The 27,768-nt window shown below is 48.7% G+C and overlaps 1 protein-coding gene across 1 annotated transcript; it reads left to right on the plus strand.

Moving 5' to 3' along the window:
• Nucleotides 1–849: 849 nt before the first annotated feature.
• SCNN1G (sodium channel epithelial 1 subunit gamma) lies at nucleotides 850–27,228 on the plus strand. The gene is made up of 13 exons (XM_006201199.4): nucleotides 850–941; nucleotides 4,384–4,720; nucleotides 6,629–6,938; nucleotides 8,381–8,571; nucleotides 9,572–9,675; nucleotides 12,186–12,349; nucleotides 20,013–20,111; nucleotides 21,686–21,803; nucleotides 22,375–22,453; nucleotides 22,539–22,596; nucleotides 22,784–22,845; nucleotides 24,163–24,238; nucleotides 24,523–27,228. Exons 2-13 carry the CDS (start codon nucleotides 4,404–4,406, stop codon nucleotides 24,913–24,915), a joined length of 1,971 nt encoding a protein of 656 aa, XP_006201261.1. The 5' UTR covers nucleotides 850–941; nucleotides 4,384–4,403; the 3' UTR covers nucleotides 24,916–27,228.
• Nucleotides 27,229–27,768: the final 540 nt, after the last annotated feature.

Genomic DNA, 27,768 nt, shown 5'->3' on the forward strand with positions numbered 1-27,768 from the left:
ATTTTTCTTTAATTGCCCTCCCCAAATACTGAACTTGTTTCCACTTACCAGGGCAAGTAAGCCTTGTTACTCAAAGTGTGGTCCTTGGGCCAGCAGCAAAGGCATCATCTGAGAAGTTAGAAATGCCAATTCCCATGCTCCATCCCACCCTTACTGAATTAGAAACTGCATTTGAAATTGATTCGCAGGTGAAAATCTGAGAAACTGAGCGAGAGCAGAGGGATTCCCCTCTCTGCGCCTTTTCCTTCCCTAATCAACGAGGCTGCAACAAAGGTGTCCCTACGGCCCCTCCCAGTTGCAATTTTCTAAGCTCATTTCTTGTAGTATTCAACGTGAGTTCCTATAAAAAGGCAGCAGAAGAGACTAAAGGATGAGCGGCCTGCCTGAATAGCCCTATTGCCCACAGCCTGATGAACGTTGGCACCGAAGCTGCCTCAGGCTCCATCCAGGTCAGGAAGAGGCGGAGGGCAGGAGGCTGCTTGGGATTTCTCTTGGTGCTGGAGGCCGAGGGGTACCCAACTGGACGAGAATGTAAGGCGCCTGGCAGTAACAAGGCGGCAGGAGGCACTGCAAGGTGCTTGGAAGAGATGTCACACAGACCCAACAGGAATGCAGAGTGCAGGGTGGCCTCAGGGCGGCAGCAAGCACTGCGCGGTGCCACCTGAAGGCACAATGCAGGACGGGCTAGGAGGCAGAGCGGCCTTAGCGTGGCAGGGGGCGCTGCTGAGTCGTGGCCCGCTTTGGGCTGCCGCACATCCAGGGAAATACACCTGGGCAGGTGAGGGCGGGGCCCGAGGGGGCGGGGCTCCAGGGGGCGGGGCCCGGCCCACAAGAGCCTTGGCGGCTGGGGCTGCGGGATGCTCGCGCTGTGTACGAGGAGCCGAGCAGAGCGTACCGGGATCGCGCAGAAGCGAGCTGCAAACCGATCCGAACTGAGTGAGGTGAGCCCAGACAGGTCGGTTCGCACCAGCTCGGGGGTTTCAGGCACCGGAGCGGCTGCTGGGTCCCGGGCTTCCCGGACGCCGGACGCACGGTCGGTGGCCGTGCCAGTATCAGCCCGGGGCTGCCTCCCGGTACCTGAGATGCTGGGACACCTTCCCAAGTCCCCCGGTCCAGCTCTCTGGCATCTGTCCACTCTGTGGCCCGGGACGCAGAGCTGGCGTGACAGGCGTTGCCGCGTTACTTAGAAACCGGGTCCGGGGGTCGGGGGCGGCGCCCCGCCTAGTCTCTGCACCCAGCACCTGCTCAGTTCTCTTCCTGGCTTTGGTGAGACGCGTGGACCTGACCGCGATTGTTCGTTTTCTTCTCTGGAATGTTTTCTCTGGGGTGACTGTGGTTGCAGAAAGTAGCAAACACTTGAAGAGGGTTGGCTGGATTCTCTCCTGCGGCTTCAGCCTGGGCTTCCCTGGGGCAGACGTGGCTTGGGCCGCAGGACAGCACCCGGTCGCTCTGCACGGGGAGAGCAGGGGCTGCGCAGTCGCCTGAGAGGAATTCGGGTTGGGCTCCCTCACTGAGGTTTGAGGGATAGGCGAGGTCAAGAATGGGCGATCCTGAAGGACCCCAGAATTCCAGAGAACTATTTTAATCCTTCCTACCTGTGCGGCCTTGGGCAAATTGCCTAATCTCTGCACCTCAGTTTTCTCCTCTGTGAAATGGGGTTAGTACTAGTACCTCATATGATTATACTGAGAATTAAACAAGGTGATGTGTGAAAAGAGCTGAGTAGGAAGCCTGGGAGTAAAGTGTTAATAAATGATAGCTGCTATTATTACTGTTGGTATTATTATTATTATCATTATTATTAGAGGAGCAGCTTTAGTTTGTAGTTAAAGGCATGGACTCCCAGTTTAAAATCCCAATTCAACCACTTTCTAGTGTGACCTTGGGCAAGCTACTTAATCTCTCAGTGTCTCAATTTCGTTTGTATAATGGGGACATTATGTACTATCTCAGAAGATTGTTGTAGAAATTAAATGAGTTAATACCTGCGAAGTGAGTGCTGTGTGTCAGCTACTAATTCTTCCATAGAAGCACCATGTTTGATTAAACAGTCTAACCCCGAGGTAGACTTGCTTTGCTTGTAAGTTGAAATATTATTTGTGCAAACTTGTATGTTTTGTGATGAGCAAGGTGGATTTCTTTCTTTCACCTGTGGCTTCACTGACATTGGTGGCTGATCCACTGGGCTCCAGGTCAGTCCTGGGGAAGAGGCTGATGGGGTGGAGGGACCCCAGGAGTTATGTCCAATGAGAAAAAGGAAGGTTGATGACAAGGAGGTTCCAGAATCAGTTTCTACTGAACATTCACAGAAGAGAAAATCTTCCCTGGGTTTTAGTTTTATTTGACAGGAAATTGAACTTGGACCTAGGTTTTTTAATTTTATTTTATTTTATTTTATTTTATTTTATTTTATTTTATTTTTTTATCATTCTTTTTAAAAATTATTTATTTTTTAGAGGAAGTACTGGAAATTGAACCCAGGACCTTGTGTATGCTAAGCGTGCACTCTACCCCTTGAGCTATACCCTCTCCCCTGGACCTACGTTTTTAAAACAAATTCTTGCTAATTTTTGCTATTGGATTGTAGTGAGTGAGGAAGTGGGGATGGGCAATATTTTAAATGATAAACACAATAAACTACATTCCTCTTGCCAAGAGACTAATAGCATAATTTTGAGGATCAGAGATCCCAGCAAGATCATACACATCTGTGGAGGGTTAGAGTGGTCTGGCTGCCTCTGGGTGTCTTACCCCACCCCCAACACTCTGTATCCTTGCCATTATAAACCTAAAACCCACCAGCATCGTGAACTTGAAAGCCTCCCAGCTTTGCCCCAGCTCCCGATTTTGGACAGTACCCCACAGGTTCAGGGTGGAGAAAAAGTAATTCCTCAAGTCCAAAATTCTGCCTGAGGAACTTGATGGGACGAACTGAAGTCTTTGTCCCTCTTGGGGGAGCTTGGGGACTGCCCTGTAAATCCTCCTCCAAATTAGAGAATATGCTCATTTGCCTCCGTCACCTATGGTAGGCACAGGAGGCAGAGTTTCTATGTCCCCTCCTCCCTCAATAGCAGTGCTCACCTAACCAGTGTTGGGAAGTTGTCATGTTACCTACTTAGAGTTTGGAAATTAAATAGCTCAAGATCCCATCTCTTTCCACCACCCCCACCACTTTAGTCCAGATACTGTTAATTAGTTAACTGTCTTGGGGAGGGAGCATGATACCATGCCCCTCAAGGCATATCCCATGGTGGTGAAGGCTGCAAGGTTCCAATCCAGCACCTCCACTTACTAGCTGTGTGATTTTTGCACAAGTTATTCCACCTCTCTGAGCTCACTTTCCTCCTTTGTAACATGGAGACAATAATCATATGCCTATCTTATAGGGTTGTTGAAACATGAACTGAAATATATAGAGATTATACATATTTGGAGAGAGATAAATTATATATGGAGAGAGAGACTGTATATATTTGAGACTAATAAGACTTTATATTATTTTAGCTCATTTCTTAAAAGATTTATTATTTCACATTGTAAAGTTTCAGTAATTCAGATGTATCACGTACATGGATGAATGTGGTCATTTGCTTTCCGACGCTCTTCCCTGGACAAAGCTGTTATTAAGTCAAAGTGTATTCTCCAAATTAGCGGTATCTTAGAATCAAGGAAATATGGCACAGTGCCTGGCAAATATTAAGTGGCCAGTATCTGTAGGCTATTATTGTGCTAGCTGCTGTAGAAACACTAAAGGCTTGATTGTAAAGAGAAGTGAAACAGAAACAATTCACTTTCAGTCAGACAGCTGAGAAAAGGCCGGGAAAGGACCGAGCATTATCTAGGGTGGCCGCCCGGAAATTCTCTTGGCAGATTTTATCTGTTGGAATTGATTTGCAAGGTGCTTGCTCTGTACCAGACACGCAGCGAGGCAGCAGGGAGCAGGACCAGATAGGAATGCTGCCCTCCAGGAGGACAGGCTAATGGAGATGATGAGATCAGGCCGAGGTGGCAATGTCCTAATCACCGCGGAGCTTGCTAAGAGGGGTGTGGAGGCTGATGGGGTCGGGGTTGCTCAGAGGTCTCCTGCTCCAAGCACCAAGGGGAGCTGTCCTTCAAACCCGTCTGGGGAGTCACAGGTGATAACCTCACCCAACCCCGCCACGGCCTGGCCTGGGGGCCGCAAGGGAAAGAGGCAGCTCTTTGGCAGCTGTGGTGGCCAAAAAGCAAATATCCTGGAGGAAGGGCCAAGGCGTCAGAAAGCAGACGGGCCAGCCCACAGCGGGAAAGAGGGAGGCAGCGTCTGAGGGCACATGGGCTGGTGCTTCTCAGGGCTCGGCCTCTGGGATGTGCCTGCTCACCTGCTTTTCTTCTCTGCCCCTGCAGTGGGCAGCCCTCGCCTCGCCATGGCTCCTGGAGAGAAGATCAAAGCCAAAATCAAGAAGAATCTGCCTGTGAAGGGGCCTCAGGCACCTACCATTAAAGAGCTGATGCGGTGGTACTGTCTCAACACCAACACGCATGGCTGCCGGCGCATCGTGGTGTCCCGGGGCCGCCTCCGGCGCCTGCTCTGGATTCTGTTTACACTGACGGCCGTGGCCCTTATTTTCTGGCAGTGTGCCCTCCTCATCTTATCCTTCTACACCGTCTCTGTCTCCATCAAAGTCCACTTTCAGAAGCTGGATTTTCCTGCCGTCACCATCTGCAACATCAATCCTTACAAGTAAGAGGCAGGACCAGGGACGTGGAGGAGGGGTCACGTCCCCCTTCCGGTGCCAACGCCCCTCCTGAAGGTGACACACTCCAGCCTGCAGACACGCTTTTTAGAAATTTAAATTCATTGCCAATATTAGTAAACTGCCCTCTCCCAGGTTTTAAATCTGTACCAAGGATTCAGCCCATCAGCTACTTCTGAGGATGGGCTAGCTCAGGCAAGGCAGGAGAGAGTGGCTGTAAGGATTAATTTTGCTTGGAAGTTGGGCCTGGAATGACCTAGCATAACCCCTACCCTGGACACACACACATACACACACGCGTGCGCGCGTGCGCACGCACACACACACACAGAGCCCAGTTTAGCCATTTACTCTGAGCTCTCCAAGCTCACACCCTCACTCTCCCCTGAATGCGAGCTGGAGGCTGACTCAGACATGACACAGGGATGACTTCTGGAAGCATCTCAGCTGCCCCAAGCCCTCACCTGAGTGAGCCCAGCCCCACTAATTGAGCACAGCCCTTGGTACTGCCCAGTTGTCTGCTGCAGGACCTGTTCTAGATGGGTCATTGGAGTCCTGCTCAGGATTATTGAAAACTGATCTGTGAGGCAAATCAGAATCTGGCAGAATTTGTCAGAGCAGGGGTGCGGGTAGGGAGAAGGGAAGAGCCGGGGAGGAGGACCATCAAAGGGAACTGACTGGTCCAGAGTCATAAGTGAGTTGATGGCAAAGCTCAGAATCAAAACCAGGTCTCAACTCCTCCTCCACCTCCAAGTCTTTCTTTCTTCTTTCCTCTCTCCCTGTTTTCCTCCCTCCACCTCTCCCTCCCTCCTTCTACCCTTCTCCTTTCTTCTTTCCATCCATTGTTTGTTCCATTATCTTTTATTCAGCATCTACAAATTGTCATTCACTGTGCTAGGCTCTGAGACATGGAAGTGAAAGACCCAACACAGTCTTTGTTCTAGCGCAGCTGATATTGTAGTGGAGGAGTGAAATATTAACAAATACAGTTACACTAATAAAACTAGTAACAGTGACCATTTAACTACACACACACATATAATACATACACACAGAAAGATAGATAGATAGATAGATAGATAGATAGATAGATAGATAGATAGATAGATAGGAAGAATAAACTCATCGACTCTTGCCAGTAACCCCATTTTACAAATGGGGAAACTGAGACCCAGAAAGGCTAAATGGCTTGTGTAGGGTCACACATCCAGATCCAGAATGGGGAACCAGAACCCTGACAGCTTGGCCCTGGAGTTTCTATGCTCAGTCATGATGCCGTGTGGCCTATGCACAGAGCATGGGGGGCAGAGAGTGGGGAGTGTTCACAGGGAGGCCAGGACCTTTCAGTACTGTGAAAATTAAAAGATGATGTTGTTATGTTTCCTGTAGCCAACTCCTGGGTCATTCTTCTGTATTCTTGGGGGTTGTCAAGGTAACAGTTCTGCCTCTTCCCTCCCAGCCCTGATTGGAGGAGAATCTGTGCACTGGGACAAATATGCTAGGTGGAGACAGAGCCTGTCCCCTGGGAAGACTCCCAGTTAGCAGTTATTTACTTGTCTTCACTGTGGCTGGTTTATGGGAAGCACCTGACAGTCACCACTCCAGAAATGCTGGTTGGGGCAAAGTCATCAACACACCCCGAGAGCAAGCAGACAGTTGTGGCAAAGGTGAAGGCACAGCAAGTCACACAACGGTGATACGGGAGCCTCTCTCCATTTACCTGAGCCAGTGGTCACACTGGAGAGGGCAAAGTGTAAAAGGCCTGATCTTCTTGGCCAAGGGGGCTGGGGTGATGGGCACAAGGCTGACACCTATGTGGATGGAAGCAGTGCAGGGAAGTGTCAGCTTTCTGCCAGAGGGGTTTCCCCCTTCCTGACTCCTTCCCGCCTTGGCAGGTACAGCGCCGTGCGAGACCTTCTAGCCGACTTGGAACAGGAGACCAGAGCAGCCTTGAAGACCCTGTATGGCTTTCCAGAGATTACATCTCGGAAACGTCGGGAGTCCGAGTCCTGGAGATCAGCCTCAGAGGGTAGTGGGTCGAAATTCCTCAACCTGGTCCCGCTGCTGGCCTTCAATCAGAGTGAGAGGAACAAGGCCAGGGACTTCCTCACAGGGCGGAAGCGGAAAGTCAGCGGGAGCATCATTCACAAGGCATCGGATGTCATGCACGGCCACGAGTCCAAGGAGGTGGTGGGATTCCAGCTGGTGAGATGCATGTCCTTACGGTTCTGGGGCATGGGATGGACTGGAGATAGAGGGTCCAGGAAAGTTTCTCCTTTGCCATTAGTCCTATAGTCCCACAGGAAGAAACACACTCAGGGTAAATCAGCTACAAGCAATTGAAATGGACCCAGACAAGCTTAAGCAGAAAAAAATGTCTTAGAAGGTGACTGCAGGTCATGGAAGCCTCCCAAAGGACAGAAATTAGGGACGATCCAGGGATCCTGGTGGCAAGAAATGATGGACAGTCATTTCAGATGCTGCTACTGGATTAAATAAGCATCAAGTATTTTCAGTCATTTTGTTAATCCAACCATAAAGATGGATTGAAGTCCCATGTTGGGACTATCTGACTGACCAAGTTTGGGTCACTTAATGGCTCACAGAGAGTGGGGCATCTTGATGGACAGACTCAGCAGACTGTGTCCAAGGGGGAAAAGAAATTCGACCAAAGCAAAATTAGGGTGCAGACACTGGAAGGAAGAGAATAGATAACGCAATGTTCTCAGCAGTACTTGTTTTTGTGAGATGCTATAGCCTGACTTCTCCTTCCTGGTCCCACTCGAGGAGCTCGAAAGAAGCAGCCAGTCCCAACGGAAAAATGAGTTCCATTGTCTTCCTAGCCACACTCAACCATTACCCTCGTCTCCCTGCCCGCCACCTCTGCAGGGCAAGAGCTACTGATACCTTATCATCTTGGTTGCTGATTATGAGATCTCATGGCTCCAGTCACAAACCAGCGGGAAAAATGACCCTTTCTCTAAATCACTGCATTTTTTAAAAGTCTTCCTGGGTCCTTACAGAAGATACCCACAAGGTTTTTCTTGATACCAAAGACATTCCTTTGATGTCTATCTTTTAGGAGAGTTTTCCAGCCCTGCATGATGAGAACATCTGGAATACACCACCATTTCCCTATAAAGCTCTCATTATTATGTATTTCAAATGCTGGTCCTCCCAACTACCATATGAGGTAGAGAAGGATGGTATTCTGATCGACATTTTGTAGGTGGAATAATGGATGTGTCATGCCTTGCTCATGATCCTGCAGAGAGGTAATGGCAGAGTCTGGGCTAGAACCTAGATTTCTAGACTGTTGATCCAGTTGGAAATGATGAGGACTGTATGGGAACTCAGTAGCAATAATTGGCTGAATCTGGATGTCTGGGGACCCTGAAGAAGCTGGTTTTGCTTCTCACCTAGTAGGGAGTCATGAGAGTGAGACTGTGTCCTTCCTCGCTCAGCCCCCTTTGGTCCTTGAAGCTTGAGGATGGTGTCCCATGCCCCAGAAGTGAGAAGAAGCCCATCTTTGCCCCAGAGATGCCTCCTGTCCCTGAGCATTTAGTCTAGAGTCTCATCCTTACAGTCCTTCTGAAGGCCACTGGTAGGACCAATGGCTTCACCCTGGTGTCTCTTCTTATTTACAGTGTTCCAATGACACATCCGACTGTGCCGTCTACACCTTCAGCTCGGGGGTCAATGCCATCCGGGAGTGGTACAAGCTACACTACATGAACATCATGGCACAGGTGTCTCTGGAGAAGAAAATCAACATGAGCTACTCTGCTGAGGAGCTGCTGGTTAACTGCTTCTTTGATGGCGTGTCCTGCGACGCCAGGTCAGTAGAGGAAGGCTGCTCTCTCAGCAACCAAGGACCGGCAGCTCTGAGCACCAGGCTTCTTGCATGCACCTGCAGCTCAGTTATAGGTGAACTCTGCCTTTTGGAAAATGGCTTATACAGGAGTTAGGCTCTGGCGTCAGTGAGGAAGGTGGACATGGCACAGAGTCAAAATATCTTTAAATTCACTAAATTACTCATAAAAACAGAGTAGTTGATGGTGTACACATATAACTTTGTATATTACTGTTAGACATACTAGTGAGAACCACTGATCTAGTACAAGGGAAGGAAGGAAGGAAGAAAGGAAAGGAGGGAGGGAGGAAGGAAGGAAGAAAGACAGGAAGGAGGGAAGGCAGGGAGAGGAAGGGAAGAAAAGTCTATGTTCATACATGTGAGCTTTCAGAACTGTCCACCTTTAAGATAACACTCAGATTCCTGGTGGTGATTGGGCAGTCATGGGACATTCTAAAGTGTGCCTGCTTAACTGAAGGGATTTCTTCATTCTTTTAAAATACCAAGCCTTTCTATATGCTAGTAGATCTATTAATCCTTACAAAAACTGAGTGATTGGAACCATGTCTCCCTGAAGGTTGAGTTCTAAAGTCAGTGTAAGGGCACCCATGATGTGATTCCTTCTCAGGGATAATTTCTAGGAATTGGAATGGAAAAGCTTCAAGTGTTGGATGAGAAATTCAAGAACAGAGGAATTTGGGGCAGGTTTATTGGCACAGGGAGTGCTAAGTCAGGATGGAGGCAGAGATGAGGGGATGAAGAGAACAGAAAGCAGAGAGCAGTTCTGCATCAGTGTGTGTCAGCTGAATGAGGGGCCTTTGAGGGGCATTTATCAGAGGAAAGATGGAGAAAGTTAAGTCATGTTTAACATCCACTGTCCACAAAAGAGAGCTGGCCCTGTTAGCGCTGTCCAGCCAGACCGAGCTCAGGTGCCTGAGGGGAGTTCCCAGCACAGCCCTCTGTGACCCGTGTTCTTCTCCCATAGGAACTTCACACTTTTCCATCATCCAATGTATGGGAATTGCTACACGTTCAACAACAGACAAAATGAGACCGTCCTCAGCACCTCCATGGGGGGCAGTGAATATGGTAAGGAACTTTGCACTGGGGAGATCCTGGGGTGCTCTAATCGTGAGCATGCTCACAGCAGGACAACTGGGGATGCTTTAAGCCTTCCAGAAATGTGGGTTCTCCCCACTTGGCCAGAAACTTGACACCACTTTTCCTCTTGCAGTGTTTCTATCAGCATCCATGTCAGCTCCTTCCTTCTTTATCAGAGTCTGTTTTCCTCTTTGACATCTCTTCTTTGCTTCTGAGGGAGCCAATGGGACATTCCTGGGGTTTCTTCTCCTGGGGAAACCAGTCTGGCTTAAGCTTGTAGCTGGAGTGAGTAATGCTGGACAGGCAGCTTCCAGATGGACTTAAATCCGAACGTGCTGAACAGGAGATTAGGGAGGCAAACACACCTCTATCTTGATTAAAGTGACAGTTTCTGTATCCAGAACCGAGCTCTGCTGCTCACTATGTGACCCTGTGCCAGTGACTGGCCTTCATCTATAAAGTGGAAATAGTAATAGTATCGATGATACATGCTAATTGAGAAAGATGTAAGATATGAAAAGCACTTAGAATAAAACCTGACATGCACTGTCCTGGTTTAGTTGGGCTGCCAGAGCAAAATACGACAGACAGGTGGCTTAAACAACAGACATTTATGTTTTTCACAGTTCTGGAGACAGGAAACTCATGATCAAGGTGCTGGCAAATTCAGTTTCCGGGTGAGGACTCTTGCTGGCTTGCAGTCAGCCACCTTCTCTCTGTGTCCTCACATGGCCTTCTGTGGCGTTCAGAGAGAGAGCTCTGGTGTCTCTTCCTCTTCTCATAAGGACACCAGTCCTGTGGGATTAGGGCCCACCCTTATGACCTCATTTAACCTTAATTACTTCCCTAAAGGCTGTATCTCTGCATACAATCACATTGGGTATTAGGACTTCAACATAGGAATGAGGTTGTGGGGGGGAGGGCGGAGAGACCCACAGTTAAGCCCATAAGACACACTGAGCACACAATAAATGCTAGTTGTGGTTGTCATGAATATTACGACCATTACGACCTCCAGTATTATTACTGCTACTTCTCTACTGCCATGACTTTTGCAGAGAAGGCAGGAACTCAGCAGAGTGGCCTGGCTTACCCGCAGAAGGGACCCTTGAAAGGTCCTAGGCAACTTGAACATGATTTGACATACAGATGTGCTCCCACAAGGAAAGGCCAGTTCTTGTCGTGGTGGAAAACCACAGTCGGTCTCCTCACCTTTGTTACTAAGCAAACTGTGTTCTTACCAGATCTGCAAGAAACCATAACTCAGGGTATACACATCAGTGGGAAGAAGTAATCTGGGAACTGGAAATGAAGCGTTACACAGTCAGGCCTGGCTCTGTGGCTTGTGCGCTGTGTGACCTTGAGCAAATCACTTCCCTACTCTGGGCTTTGATTCCTTTATTTACAAACAGGAGGAGTCAGAATAATTCTCAAAGTTCTCTTCTTTCAGCTCCTGCTCATTTGCTCATTCATCTACCAAATGTTTATCGAGTATCTTCTGCATGCCAGGCCCTCTTTCAAGTCTTAGGGACACAGCGGTGAACAAAACGGCTGCCATGTCTGCTTTCTGGGAACTTGCATTTTGGTGGAGAGACACAGATAACAAATGAGCGAACAAGCACATAGACATTATCCAGGTAGCAATGCTCATGTGCGCTGTGAGCAGAACAAAGCAGCACAAAGGTAGAGAGAGTGGCTGGGGCCAAGATGGGAGGTACAGAGAGGCCCCTGTGAGGAGGGTTACTTAGACATGAGAAGACACGTGTTAAGGTCCACAGAAGTGCATTATGGGCACCAGCATGTACAAAGAGCTCCAAGAAGGAAATGGAGGTGGTGTGCTCTAGAAACAGACAGAAGCCCAGAGTACTTGGAGCTTCTTGAGGGGCAGGGACAGTGAGATGAGGAAGGAGGCATCGTCATCGCCCTGACAGCCACAGTCAGGTTTCTGGACTTTGTTGTATGGCACCCCCAGGTGTGCAGTGAGATACCACTGAAGGGTTTCAGGCAAAGGAGTGATCTGACCTAAGTTCCAATTTTAAAAGGTCCCTCTGGCTGTGAGGCATAGATTAGACCGCAGGGGCAAGAATGGGAGCGGGGAGAGAAGTCAGGCCGGTGATCAGATAAAGCCCCCACCTCGGGTTGAAGCAGTCACAGCTCTGCTCGTCCCTCTGGATGCTCAGCAGAACTCCCCATCTCAAGGAACCACACGGAGATTCCTATCTTGGGCAGGGGAGCGTTGTTCTCTATACTTAGCAAAACTGCAGCAGGGACACTTATATTTTGAGCCCTTGCTTTGGGCGAAGCCCTGAGGACAGAGCAGTGAACAAGTCAGGCACAGCTCCTCCCCTCACAGAGCTTCCAGCCTGCACCATCCACTTTTCTGTTGTGGGAAATGCCCGGGTCTTGGCTCTGAGATTCCCGAAGCAGTGGGAGAGGGAGGCTACCAGCGGGGAACGTGTTCCCAGCGTTTGACTGCTGCGGGCTGCCTTATCCTCCAGGGCTGCAGGTCATCTTGCACATAAACGAAGAGGAGTATAACCCCTTCCTGGTGTCCTCTACTGGAGCTAAGGTGATTGTCCATCGGCAGGATGAATACCCCTTCATCGAGGACGTGGGAACAGAGATTGAGACGGCCATGGCCACCTCCATAGGGATGCACCTGGTAAGAGAATATTCTGATTTCTGTAGGCTTGGCAAGGACGACAGATTTTTTTTTCCAAGGCTAACCAGTGAGGTGCAGCTTATGGAAAAGGGTGTTGGTTTCAAAAGGAAATATGGTCTTATATTTTCCAATGTTTACCCCAGTGGTCATTCTAGTGCTTACACTAATGGCTGTCTTTGTACCTTCTGTATGGTTGAACAAGGACAGGATGCCATTTTGGATAAGATTTGAAGGGACTTTCCTTGTTTCAGAGACAGACATCAGTGTTTATGGAACCTGTGCTGGTAACAAGGCATCAGATGCTAACTGTGTCTTTGTCAGCAATATAACTAGAGCAGATTAACACCTTTCTTTCTGGACCACCCAGAGGCCAGTGGGGCATGTAAACCACTATTTAAAGGCTACTGGAAATTCATTGGGCCATCAAAGATCTGTTAGTCCATCACGCTTTCATCAGTTTCACCCCATTTATTGAGAACCCCTTCTCTCTCTAGAGTCTTTGACTTTATCTGACTCACTCGGTGCTGAGAACACTCACACCTGTCAACAGAAGCACATCTGGGCTGCAGACTCCAATCCCTGAGTCAGCCATGCCCAGTGGAGGCAGAAGGGCACAGTGAAGAGTGTGCTCTGATGCCCTTGGCCATGCCACTGCTGATGTGGTTCTTTTGTTCGCAGGACAGGAGACTTTTTATGCCAGTCTTTCTCCCTCCCTCACTCTCTCTCTCTCTCCCCCTCTGTCTAGTAGAATAACTATTAAGTACTTATTTAAAGGTGTACATGCACAAAGTAAAAATTCTGAACCATACCAGGGAGCCTACCATGGAGATTTATCTTTCTTCTCTCCCTGGCCTCTGGTCCCCTTCTTCTTCTACATGGAGACCATCGCTGTTGCTTCTGTGTCTTGGCAGGGATCTTATGGTCTTTTTCAATCATATGTGTGTAGGTATAAGCATTTCTCCTTTTACGTGAATAAAAATACTGTTCTGCTCTATTTTCCATTTGACACTATAGCTTAGAAATAGTTCCATATCAATACACACAGATTCTGCCTCATTCTTTCTAAAGACTCATCATATTCCATTATGTGGATAAGTTATTGGTGTAATGCCCTGTTGACAGACTGAGGTTGTTTCCAGTTTCAACTAAAAGCATTGGTGCAATGCGATGTGTAGAACTTCCTAGAGTATGTATATGAGCCGAATTGCCCTCCAGTGAGGTTGTAGAATTTTATAACCTCACCAGCAATACGTGAGAGTGGCTGTTTCCTCACGCTCTCATTAACACGGCAAGTAACCAATCTTTACTCTTTGCTGATCTGTCAAGAGAAAAACTGTCTCTTATCATTTTAGTTGATAGTCGTTCTTAGTGGCATTTTTTTCACCTGTTTTGTGGAGGGGAAAAAAAAACTCCTTGTGGACTCCTTGTTCATGCCTTTGTTTGTATCCATCCTTCATGTTTCAAATTAAACTTAGCCTTCATCCCTCACAAATCTGTCCTCCAGAACAGTGAGTTCCAAACTTCATTGATCAGTAGACTCAGATCTACTGAATCAGTATCTCTGAGAGATGAGCCTAAGGGTCTGTATTTTTACCAAACTCCAGCAGTCATTCCAAGAGGTAGCTCAATGGAGGAATCTTAGCTTTAGAAACTTGAGTCATTCAGAATGAGAGGAGAAGAAACACGTATCTTCCCAAGAGAAAGTAAAGCTAGAATTACCCAAAAGCTAGAGCACAGCCATGAATGATGGCTTCATAACGGGTTATAAAGTGATACGATCAGCCTTGGGGCCTGTGTATCCATCCGTTACCTATTCATTCAACAAGCATTTGCAGAGCGACTCCTATGTGCTAGATACTGGGGCTCTATCAACGTGGAAGACACGTCCCTATCTTGTTGGAACTCAGGGTCTAGCAGAGAGCATCAATGCAAACAAAAAATTACGCAGATGATTAATTATAATTGTCATAAGTGCTAAGAAGGAGAAATACAGGATGCATGAGAACATATCACAAGGACGCCTAACTGAGGGCTTTTATTGGGGAAAGCGGAGGGTTCAAGGATTGCTTTCCTGAGGAAGTGATTATAAGTTGAGACAGCAGAGGTGATGAAATGGAGAGGTGGTACTCCAGAGGAAATCTACAGCTTTGATGTCTCCCTGTGTCCCATCGAAGGGCAACCCTGGACAAGAGAAACCATCAGAATTGTCGTCTGGGAACCCAGGGACTCTAGGGGTGTGTCATTTAGGGGCCTTGTTCAATGTGGGGAGTATGTTCCAACATGCGAACTATTGTGTACCAGCTTAGGCTGTGTGAGTGCTGATTGCCCAAGGGGGAAAAAAAGAAACAAACCTTGAGCTCCAACCTGCTCAAACTTCAGGGTATCACCTAAGGAGCTGGGTCTCTGATTCCTCTGTTCACTGGGAACTCCCAGATCAGAAGATTGATCAATTTGATCCAACATTTCCCATGCAGTTTTGTACCAGGAAGAAGGACCTGGAATTTATAGCACATCCTTTCATCCTCTCCTTCCCTCCTGCCTCTCCCAGTGTCTGTAGACTTAGAGCTTGGGAAGGTACAGGAACTAAGGAATTACCCTCTGGTTTGCTTCTCTGAGCTTAGAAATACTCATCGCATTGTTAAGCAAACGCTCTCTTTAGCAATGTGGGTAAACAAAGACATGGGTGGGTTTTCGGCTACACCTAATTTGAGACATACAAAATCAAAGCCACAGATCAGGGTCAGTCAGCTCTAGTTATGATTTATGAGCATTCAAAACAACAGAAAACCAGGAATTACTGACAGGTCACCAGAGGGTCACTAAAAATAAGTCCAAACAAACTAGACTTCCTTCCTTTCTTATTTATTCTTTATTTAGTTATTTATTTACTTTTGATAGACATGTTAAACTGGTAGACTCAGTCAGTTGGTTAACAAATCTTCCTCCATTCATTGAGGGACCATGTCTCCAAAGCACTGGCTATTCAGAGATAGATACAACAGAACACCCTCTTTCAAAAATGTACCTTTAAAAGGAGAAGGTAACACACCTTTGTAATACAGATCCAACCTCTCTGGGAATGGGGACCTTCCCTGTCTTGTTCCCAGTCTCAGTTCTTAGAACATAGTAGATCCTTGGTAAATATTGTTGCATGGGTGGATGGATGGATGGATGGGTAGATGGATGGATTGATGGATGGTTGGAAGCCTATGCAGAGGCTGTTGGTGAAGGCTTCGTCAAGAAGGCTGGTCCAGACAAAGGCATAGCAATCATAAAGGAGTCACAGAAAGGGTTTGACCCATGTAGTGAATCATTTTGAAAAGCCACTTTGGTGGAAGTGCAGTCAAGATACTGAAGGCAGCATGTTTACAGTAATGCTAGGAAGAAATGGTGAGGCTCCAGCTGAAGCAGTGGCTGTGGGGATGAGCAGACGTGAATGGATCTGAGAGATATTACAATGTGGAAGCAACGGGGCTTGACAACTGAGGTCAGCCAGGAAAGGCCAGGGGAAGTTCAATTATCTTTAGATTCTGACTTGGGTAGTGGGGTGGATGGACATGCCAGGCTCAGAGTTAGGAATATAAGAGGAGGGGGAGGTTTAGGGGAGAAGATGACCACTTCAGGATGGAACTTATGTCTTTGGGAAATCAAGGTGAAAACATCCAGTCGAAAGATGCTATGTACCTGGAGCTCAGGAGAAAAACTGGGGGGTAGGGGAAGGATTTGCAATTAGTGTAGTTCTACACTTAGAAATAAATGCCATTCAAGACCTGAGACAGAATGCAAATGTTTAAAGGCTGAGGAGAAAGAAAACGGAGAAATAGAGGCAGAGAAGCAACAGTAGAAGCCAGACAGGGTTGGTGTCAGATAAATGAAGGAAGAAAGTTTCAAGGAAGATATTAACTAGAGTGCCAAATGCAGGTGAAAGGTCAAGCAAGATAAAGGGCAAAAGCTGTTCTCTGGGTTTAGCAGCCAACAGGTCACCAGTTCTCTGCCAGAGCAGTTTTCAGTAGAAGGAGCAGAACAGAAACCAAAGTGCAATGGGTTGGATCATGAATGGGAGATGAGGAAGCAGGCATGGGCTGACAATTCACCCAGGAGAGTATGGACCCAGGCCCTGAGAGGGGCGAGACTTCACTGTCATTGCAAACACTACTGTACATTTTTATCTTAGAGCACGCACACAATTCTTTTCACAAGCTTATGTATAATAGGGATTAAGGGCTCAGATTTGGGAGCCAGACAACTGAGGTCCAAACCCCAGCTTTGCACTTTGGTTTTGTGATCGCTGTGTCTCAGGTTACCTCATCTGTAAAATGGGTGTGATAATAATGTTACTTCTTAGGCTGGTGAGAGTTCAGTGGGTTGATTCATGTGAAGCACTGAAAACAGAGCTTGACGTATAATAAGTGCTCCAAAAATATCGGCTATTTTACATTTTTTTAAAGAAAAGAGATGTGAAGGGAAGGAAAAATAAGTTGGAAGCAAAACGAGGGGTGAAGGTAGGATTTTCTTGTCCTTTGTGACACCCCCCCTTTATAAGTGAGACATCAATTTCTTCCATATAATATAAAGAAAGAGTATGTATTATTTGCCTTACATATTTGCAAATATCTTTCCCAGTTTGTGCTTTCGTTTTAGTTTTCATCGTGCTACTTTTTCGCACGCAAAGCCATCAAATATTTACATAGTCAAAATCTTTGTTTTCCTCTTTAGTCATTCTGTTTATTGAGGATTTTTTCCCTCCTTTAGATCAGACATGAGCTGAGTTTCCTTCCAGTTATTTTATTATCTCATTTCATACTTTACTCCACTAGACTTTTTTTCCTGCAGGATGTGAAGTAGAGATAGAATGTATTACTTCCTCTAAATAGTTAACAGGTACTTCTAACTTCATATATTGAGCAATTCTTTTGTTCCTCCATTGAGTAGAAATGTAAGCGTTATCATACACAAATACTTTTATAATTTATTACAATATGAAAGCAGAACAAAAGGAAAAAGAGTTAAACTGCCTGTAATTCCATCTAGGGCCTCATTCTGACACCTGGGCTTTTCCCTGACACAGTTCATACCTTTAAAGAGGTGAGCTAAGAAGAGGGGAGGGTCGAGCTCAGAGTGTGTGCTTAGCATGCACGAGGTCCTGGGTTCAATCCCCAGTACCTCCATTAAAATAAATAGATAAATAAACAAACCTAGTTACTCCCACCCCATCCCCCCCAAAAAAGAGGCACGCTGAAGACCCCAGAACAACTGCCATTCTTCCTTAGGATTCTCAAGGAAGCAAGTAGGACCTGGTTTGATAAAGATGAGTCCTGTTTCCCACACAGACACATGTGCATTCATACACTTAATCACAACTACATATAACTATGCGTGCACGCACACCACACACGTATCCCTCTAACTTGCACACACACATATATACATACATATACCCATTCTTATTTTTGTGTCCCTAGGGGTCAGGACAGAAGCCAAAATATTTCCCCACCCTGCACAGATCAGCAGTTCTGGAATGCTGACAGTGAAGATGGAGAGCGAAAGGGGGGCCAGAGTGAGGAAGAGAGAAAGCAAGCACTCTGTTCATCCAGCTGAGGCTTTGAGAAGTTAAAGACCTCTATCCCACTCTAAAAAGGCCATTTGTCCCTACTGTCCCAGCCCCAGCTGCCTCAGGAGGCAACCTGAAATAACCCAGCTCTGAGTTTGATAAGCATCGTTGCGGAATAAAGGGCCATCAAGGAATCAAAAAGCATAAAAAGTGAAATATGATTTCTCACAATCAGTTTCCTGAAAGCGGCCCATGGGCTGGTCTTCAAAGGAGAAGGACCCCCAGCCACCTTTGCCGGCTGCACGGGGCTAACCTGTGTGGCCAGACCCTCTCACCTAGACGCCAGGGTGTTGTACTGTCTCCCCAGGCAGGTAGCGCCTGTAGCTGACACTCTAGTCTCTGTGGCCAGCTTAGCAGATCCTAGGGGCTCAAAAGGATGCCTGATCAGGGAGCCTGCTGCCTGGAGAAGCTTATAAGGCAGCACTGAGTTGAGGTGCCCTCCAGGGGAGCCACTGCTTGGCATCTTTGTGCCCAGTTGCCAGCCCGGCCCTGGAATGTACTGGAAGCTCTAAATCTGTCTGCTATGCAGCTATTAGAGGAATGAAGTAAGTCTGTTTATTCTGTCCTGACACGGAAAGACACTATTGTTAGTGAGAAGGGGAGGTTGCAGGGCAAAGGGAATGTGTGAGTCTGTGTGTGACTGTCTGAGATGCAGATCTGACCTGTTGGAGTGGGACCCCTGGGGAAGAGAGGAAACCAGACAGCCGCTTTTTCCTCTTTGCTTCTTCTGTTTAAATGTTTCACGGTGAGCACTGTCTATTACCCTGGAGGCACTTACAGTTAATTGAGGGAGACTAATGGGGCAGCAGTTGAATTACAAGACAAACAGAAAGAGATTATACCACTTGTGTCGCCTGCAGTTTCTACCTGTGCCAACTTCTTGATTCCTCCCCCACCCACCCCCCTGCCTCCAATTATCTTTCTCTCTATCCAGCCACTCTTCAGAGAAAAAAAATTCTCTTCCCTCCCATAAATCTGCCATCCACTTTCCTTTTACCCTCTCTGCTCTCAGAAAAAAACAAAACAAAACTCTGTACACACACACACATACAAACACACACACGTACCCGGGAACCTAGCTATACACTGATCACAGTTTATATTCTATTGTTACTCCTCCTTGGGAGACATTATCCTTTTTTTCCTTAATTGGCTGGTCTGGATTATTTATTGTAGTGACAGATGTTAAGCTAGAACCGAATTTAGTAAGCCACAAGAAAACATAATTTAATAAGGCTTTCAAACTGCAGGTTATGATGCTCTCACCTCCTCTGATCAGAGTATCATTCTGCTCTGCTGGGCATTCCTTAGTCCTCTCCGAGAAAGTCCATTTTTCCAAGTCAGCTTCTGGGACCTGGAAGACAAGAGGGTAGAAAATGAGTACTTCACTGGGACAACCATCCCAAGTCACTGCTCATCCTTCTGATCCCTCCTGCCCCCCAACCCCGCGAGGTCTCCAATGGCTCACCACCATCCTGAAAACCAAATCCACACCCAAATCTCTCAGCGCAACATAGGAGGACAGCAGGATTTAGCCTTGTCATCCCTCTCTGACTTCATCTTCAGCGACCGCTCTCCCTTTTCCCACATCCCAGTCACCCTGGGCCCTCCTCTGCCTCCAGTCTTGCTGTTCCCTCCACCTAATCCTTCTCCTCCATTTCTTGGCAAGTGACCATTCCATGTCAACCAACGTGTCCTTTTCTCAAAGACATCTTCCCTATTCACTTTCGGAAAGACTGCCCCAAACCCACCAGTCTCTCTCCCCAGTTCATTGATCACTATCAAAAGTTACCCAAAATTCCTTATTCATTTGCTTTTTGACCTTCTGTCTACCCCACTAGAATGTGCGTTCCGCAAGAGGAGGGAACTTGTCTGTTTCAATCACTGTGGATTCCGCACTGCCTAGAATAGCACCAGGCACCTAGGAGGTGCTCAATAAATTTTTGTTTAAGGAAGGACTGGATGGCTGCGCAGCCCCAGAGGCTGCTGGCAATGCCCCCTGTCTGGGTCTGGGGCAAGGGCAGGGCTGAATATGTGCTGCTGTGATTACAGACGGAGTCCTTCAAGCTGAGTGAGCCTTACAGCCAGTGCACAGAGGATGGGAGTGAAGTGCCAATCCAGAACATCTACAATGCTTCATATTCCCTCCAGGTACAGGCTGGAGCCGGCGCTCAGCCCTGAGTTGTGTCCGGACCCAGGAGACAAAGTTATATATGGGCTGGGGTGTGTCTGGAACCAGGAACCGTGGTGAGAATCCCTGGAGTTCATCCAAGGACCTCAGGAACAAATGATGCCGGCTGGTTCCAGTCCTTTTCCAGCCGTCTGTAACCAGAGCTTAACTGATGCACTGAGGTTTGCATGGAACACAGTGTACAGCTGAGACAGGCCCGCTTCCTAAATGGGCCTTGGCAAGTGAGGGACAGAAGGAAGCAGTCTGGGAGAGGCACTGGCTGAGGGGTCAAGGGCTGGGCTCCTGGGCCCATTGGTGACCTTCACTCTCTCACGGCTTTGGGCAAGTTGTGTCATCCACAAGAGATACCGGGGGGAGTTTGGATTGAATCAGGGGCTGCTAATCGGCAGCTCCCAGGCCCCTTCCAGCCTGCTCACCTGGTTTTTCTGGACGGTGTTTAAAAGTCAGGAAATTTCACAAGAAAACCTAGATTTCTAGCTTCTCTTGAAAAACAAGATCTGGCAACACTGGGCCCATATTCTACAGGATAAACAGTGGGTGGACTTGTCTCATCAAACGAGACACGTTCTCTGGTTCCGCACAGTCCCCACCACCCCCTAGTGTATTATTACCTACATCAGCGTTTGAGTGTGACCACTTGTTATGCCTTGCCTCACCTGATGGGAGTCTGCAGTTCACCTCTCACCAGGACACACGGACGGTCACTGAGATTCATCCCAGCAGGCGCCCAAGAGGACCAGGCACTCTCCGCGCTGAGTCCTCTAGCTTAGATCAGAGCTGGGTGGAGAGATGTTGGAGACACTCAATGAAGAGAGACTAGCAGTCAGAAAATGTCTGCCTGTAAGAAATAGAAATACAATCCAACTGACTTCAAGACCAAAAAAAAAAAAATTCAGTTCATTGATAAGACACTCTGGATAATATTTAGTGAGAGGCTGTCATTTACAAATCCTTTACATATTTTAATTCATTTCATACTCACAACCACCTCATAAAGTGGATCTTATTATTTTATTTCCAAACTGAAGAAAGCAAAGCATCAGAGAGATCAAGTAACTTGCCTGAGGTCAAACAGCTGGGATGTGGCAGAGCTGGGATTTAGACTGGAGTAAGCAGCCTGCCATCGGAGCCCCTGCTGTTAGACTTTATGCTACAAGTTTTGTGGGTGTCATAGTAGTTCATGATCCCCCGGCATCCTACACGGAGGGCTTGGACCTGAGAATCGGAAAGTTGGGGACTGTGTTTCCCACGTATCTCTGGGTCAACACACACATGATGGAAAATGACCACCCCAGCCCAACTCCAGTTCAGCCTGGCCTCTACATCTCAGTTTAAATTCTAAATGAATTTTCTAGCTTTGTCCCTTTAGAGTCAGGGGACCACCCCAGCCCAGTCGGCTGTGACATGAGGGGCACATTTATGTAGTCTGCCAAGGCGGTGGGAGACCGACCCTCTGACTGAGGGATGTAGGGAGGGAGCGCTCCCGCATCCACGTGCAGGGAGATGAAGGGCATGTCTGGGTCTTGTCTTTTAGATCTGCCTTCACTCGTGCTTCCAGGCGAAGATGGTGGAGAAATGTGGGTGTGCCCAGTACAGCAAGCCTCTACCTCCAAAAGTCAACTATTGCAACTACCAGCAGCACCCCAACTGGAGTGAGTGAGACTCACCCCAGCCTTGCACGCCCCAGGAGCGGGGTCAGCCCCGCTCTGGCAACAGCTAGGCCGCTCCAGGGACCCAGCCCCTATGGCCTTTGGCCTGAGGGAGGTATTGATAGATGTTGACCAGAGTTTCACTCCTGTTTTCAAGTCTGGCTTAATCATACCTTTTGATTAAGGACCAAATGCTACACCTCAGCTTGTGCTAAGACCTTGACCACCTCCGTCAACTCCAGGAGATAGGAAGTATTATACTACCCTTTCACAGAACAGGTAACTGCCGCTCAGAAAGGTTAAGCAACTTGCGCGAGGTCACACAGCCAGGGAGCAGCAAAGCTAGACCCAAAGCAAGGACTGCCAACCGCACCCCCCTCCCCCATCTCATGACCTTAACCATGGCAGTATTCTGTCTCTCAAAATCACAGGCAGAAATTACTTCCGGAAAACCAGGGTTTGTAGAAATTGGGAGGTGAAATTATTAAAAGGAGACTGTTGGGGACACCACTGGAAAGCCCTGGGAAGGGCCCTGTGGCCCCAAAGCTCATGCTGCCCTCACCTTGCCCCTCAGTGTACTGCTTCTACCAACTGCACCAGGCCTTCGTACGGGAAGAGCTGGGCTGCCAGTCGGTGTGCCGGGAAGCCTGCAGGTAAGTGGACCTGGAGGGATGGGATGAGTAGGGCTGGACTGGGCCAGGCCAGCCTCACTCACTCCGTGTGCCCTTCTTTGCTTAGCTTTAAAGAGTGGTCACTGACCACCAGCCTGGCGCAGTGGCCATCTGAGGTTTCCGAGGTAAGTCCTCTGCCCACTCTTCCCACGCAAGCCCTTGTCTTGGAGCATGGTGTCCTGGCTGTGTCCTCTGGCCTCGGGGTGATCCACAGGAGAGGCTGGGGTCAGGGGCTAAGGCTGAGAGGGGAGGGCAGATAGGCTGGCTCTGGCCTCTCCAGGCATCCCCAGGCCACTTGTTTCTCCATTTCAGAAATGGTTACTGTCCGTTCTCACTTGGGACCAAAGCCAGCAAATAAAGAAAAAACTCAACAAGTAAGTTGACCTCCATCCTGCTTTCTCTGCCAGCCCTGGTCCCAGCCTCCTCACTTGATTCCTCAGTGACAAACCCTCTCCTTTTTGTTCATTCATTCACTCATTTACTCCTTTATTCAACAAGTATGTATTGAATTCTTACCATGAGCCAGGCCCTGCTCTAGGCCTGGGGCTCTCAAACTTTCTGACCACCACCCACGACATGAGAATACTTTTTCCACTGTGGCCCATTGAATACATAACCAAAAGTCTCACGAAACAGCACTTCCTTATGATGTGCAATGCATTCGGGCTGATTTTCAGATGTTGCACATTCGTGTAACCAAGCCAATTGTTTACATCCATCCCACTTAAGTAACCTATTATTTTTTCCAACTTTTCCTGAAAGAGCAAAAACTCTGGCAAGAGCAAACCTCCATTTTTGCAAAACACCAAAGATCTGAGTAATGGCTGCCCCTTCGGCATAAGCATGAACTTTCCAGCTTGCCACGGTCCTAACAGGAGGCAATTTAGTACAGCAGTTACAAGCACAAACTTTGAAGCCAGATCTAGCTAGGTTTGAATACCAGCTCTGCCAATCATAAGCTGTGTAGTCTTGGGCAAGTTACTTAACCAATCTGTGTCTCAATTTCCATATCTGTAAAATGGGGATGATTAAAACATAACCGACCTCATGGGGTTGTTGTGAGAATTAAATTAGTTAATTCACAGAGGGAGGGTATAGCTCAGTGGTAGAGTGCAGGCCTAGCATGCATGAGGTCCTGAGTTCAATTTCCAACACCTCCATTAAAATAAATAGAACTTAATTACCACCCCCCCTAAAAAAACCACCATAAATTAGTTAATTCCTGTAAAGTTCTTAGAACACTGCTTGGCAACACAGGAAGTGGTCAGTAAGTGCTAGCTGTTGTTGTTATGGTTATCATCAACATTACCTTATACCCAGCCTACCTCAGTCATTTACATTATCTGCCTGTTTCCTGTATGTATTGGAGATTGCAATCAAACAATCACAATGTCAAGGTTTGAGTGCAATGGAAGTGCAACTGGGTCGGGGGTGGGTAGTGACTTAGTCTAGAGGTGGGGAAATGGTTTTTGAGTGAACGAATGGCCTAAACAACCAAGTCCACGCTGGGGACGTGTTCTGCAGTGCAGAAGGAACTCTGTGGACCAGGTTCTAAGACCCCCATGGAGCTCAGAGCCTAGGCCATGCTGGGGGCAGGGCGGGAGAGTGACAGCCATACTGAAGGGCTGGCCACCTGGTAGAGTACAGAGGCATTCAATTCACCTTGGCCTTGTCCATTGGAACTTTTACAGGACAGACTTGGCCAAACTCTTGATATTCTACAAAGACCTGAACCAGAGATCCATCATGGAGAGCCCCGCCAACAGCGTGAGTGACTTCCGTCTGGGACCTGTCCTGGGTCTGGGAATGTGCCCTTCTGCCTGGCCTTGGGGAGCAGAGTCAGATTGTGGGGATCCAGCCTGAGCTATGAGGGCCACCAAAGGTCAACCAAGCTTCGGATCAGAGAGGGCAGAGTAAGAGGGAAAAGGAAACCTGCTCCCATCTGCCTCCAGACCTGTTCAGGACCTGTTCAGGGCTAACCAGTGGTTCCCTTGGGAATCAGTGTGTTTGCAGAGGTCACCCTTGATGATTTGACCTGGCCTCCCTTGCAGATCGAGATGCTTCTGTCCAACATCGGTGGCCAGCTGGGCCTGTGGATGAGCTGCTCCGTGGTCTGTGTCATTGAGATCATCGAGGTCTTCTTCATCGACTCCCTCTCCATCATTGCCCGCCACCAGTGGCACAAAGCCAAGGAGTGGTGGGCCCGGAGACAGGCGCCTGCCTGCCCCGAGGCTCCTCCCCGCAGCCCTCAGGGCCAGGTCAACCCCGTCCTTGAGCTAGATGATGACCTGCCTACTTTCACCTCAGCCTTGTGTCTACCTCCAGCCCCAGGGGCCCAGGTGCCCGGCACGCCGCCCCCCAAATACAATACCTTGCGCTTGGAAAGGACCTTCTCCAGCCAACTCACAGATACCCAGGTGCCACCTGAGTCACCTGAGTCCTGAGACAAGGTGGGGGAGAAAGATCGAGCCAGGATCACCAGCCCTGGTCTGAGAACGCAGACCCTGTCTCTTGCACCCAGAGGGGACCCTCTGCACACCCTCTGGGCTCTTCAGAGACATTGACTACAAGTCTGCTTTGAACAAGATGGGGCCTGGGTGTGTGCAGGGGACCTGTTGGACCCTGCCCAGCCATACTCACAGCTACCTAGGATGAGACAGATCCTGCAGCCTAAACCCTTGGCACATCTGCTGTGGAGAGAGATGGGGCCAGGGAAATGCAGTTGGCCTGGGCAGAGGCCAGGAATGAAGCCGGACAGAGTTCTTCGCCAGATCTGGAGTGGGAAAAACTCCTTCAAAGCCCCAAGCGGGGGGTTTCAGCCACTCCCCCAGCCTAGGCCGAGGCCCAAGGATGTGACCTTAGGTATCAAGGCCAGATAAGCACTGCCTGGTGCCAAAGATAGGAGGAAGCTGTAGGCCTGGAGCTGGAGCTGTTTGTGACTGACACTGGGCGGAGGTCTGCCCTGTGCCTTTAGGCAAGGAGCTGGCCCAAGGTTCCTGGGGTGTGTAGAGGGGAGGGGTGTGCTGGACGGAGGTCTAGGGGTGGGACCGGAGGTCCTTACTCTGGGATGGGGGTGGGGCATCTTCTGGGCGGCTAAGCCAGCGCTCTGGGCCCCTTCCCCAGGTAGAGAAGGACCAGTTAAAGGACATTGTGGACAATCCTGTCCAGTGGTAGCCCAAGGCATAACAGATCATCTCCTTACCTCAGTGGCTCTTCCTCCAAGACAGTCTCCCTACCCCCACCAATGGCCTGCCCCTCCCCCACCAGCCAGCCACCTCCGATAACCATCTCCTCCCAGACTCACACCTTCCAAGGTGATAAGAGCTAACACGCATTAAGCACAGAGCAGGTGCTCAGTGTCAGCTCAGGGACAATACGCTGAGTGCTGTTCTAAGCACTTACAGAGAGCAGCCCAGGGAACTGCCAACTACAACCCACATGCCAACTCCTGTTTTAGCCTGTGACTGAAGAATGGGTTGGGTTGGGTTTTTTTTTTTCCACTTTTAAATGGTTAAAAATATCAGAAGAAGAACATTTTGTGACTCATGAAAATGATACGCAATTCAAATTTCAGTGTCCATAAATAAAGTTTTATTGGAACACAGTCACGCGCACTGATCCACCAGTCGTCTCTGGCTGCGTCTGCGCTCTCACAGCTGGCAGAGTTGAGTAGCCCCAGGAGAGGCTCTCTGACCCCACAAAGCCTAAAGCATTTATTCTCTGGCTGCTGTCAGGAAAAACCTGCCAGCCCCTGGATTAGCACATTAAGTAGATGTAAGTAGATCTCCATCCGTCGTACAGATAAAGGAACTGAGGCATAGAAAGGTGGAGTGACTCGCCCAGGGTGACACAGCTAGGAAATCGCAGGGCTGGGATTCAGACCCAGGCAGTGTGACTTCAGATCCCATGCACTTTATGACTCCACCATTTTGCATCCAGTCAGTGTCTGTGACTTTTAAGGGTGAGGCTCAGGTCAGTTCGGATGGAACCCAAGGACGACTGCTAGTGGAGGCAGGAGTCTTGGTGAAAGAGCAGAGATTGGGGGACCCTACCTGGGACCAGGGACACCTAGTCCAACCCAACCTCCGACCTGCGGTCACCCCATCTCTGCCCTGTGCAGTGTTCCTCTGGCCCTCACAGGTGGGGTGCGGCTTGGAGGCGGGGCAGCCAGCAGGGAGAAGGTCACTGTGACCCCAGGCTGGCTGTAGCTCCCCTGAGGAGTGGGCTCAGAAGCCAGGGCTGATGCAGGCAAGCATCAGATTACAGAAGGCGAGAGCCTGGCTCCTGTCCATGCTGGGCCGGGGTGGCTGCAGCCAGCGCCGACAGGGAGGGAACTTGCAATGGATGCCTGCCTGGGCATCGCCCAGAGAGAGCTTCCTCCTCCTCCCCCAAGCCAGGAGGGGTGGGGGCTGTACCCTCAGGTTCGTGGAATTGACCCGCCTCAGCCTGACGTCACGGGCAGGAACATTTTCAGCGAGGCTGGGGTTTTGCTGGCTTTGTCAAAGGCGAGGCCAAAAGCATCTGGAGGCAACAGCCACCCATTTCTCTGCCAGCACACGTGTGCACACCCGACGGCTCCAGCCATCTCCTTCCTGCTGCCAGTATCCTACCTCTGGGCTTGTGCGCCTGCAATGCCAAATGTTGTCCTCTCTCCTGCCCCACTCCTCCTCCCAGGTACAAGCGTCACCACCTCTGTGAAGTCCTCCCATAACTTCCCTTATCCCAGGAAGCTGGAATTTCCTGTTATAGAATTTGCATTCCCGAATATAATTTTTATCCATCTGTCAGTCTCTCTCATTAAACAGTGAATGCTTTGAGGGCAGGAGTTGTGCCTTATCTCTTTGTCCCCAGACTGGGGCAGGGGTGAGTACAGAGATGGAGTTCAGGAAAAGTTTATAGAGCTAATAAAAACAATAACAATCATAATAATGGCTCATATTTGTTGAGCACTTACTGTGGGCCCGGGAGTCTGCCGAGAACTTCACATGCATGTTTGCGGATTTCTCACCGCGCAGGCGTTCTTGCAAAGAAGGAAACTGAAGCACAGAGAGTTCTCCTCGTGGCCTCACTGCTAGTAACTGGTGGACCCAGGCCTGCCCCCCAGAGCTGGTGTATTTAACCACCGTGTGGGCTGCCTTTCAGATGGAAGCTTTTCCCCAGAGGTCAAGTCCATCTGTCCCTGGGCAAGTCCCCTCTGGTCCTCTCTGGCTTCAGGTCCAGCCTGCTCAGCCGAAGGGCATTCTTGTGCTCGGACAGAGGTGGGGGCGGGGGAGAAATGCTTCATTCCAGGCCCGTTG

Source organism: Vicugna pacos, chromosome 18 (assembly GCF_048564905.1).
Source record: "Vicugna pacos chromosome 18, VicPac4, whole genome shotgun sequence".
Classification (NCBI taxonomy): domain Eukaryota; kingdom Metazoa; phylum Chordata; class Mammalia; order Artiodactyla; family Camelidae; genus Vicugna; species Vicugna pacos.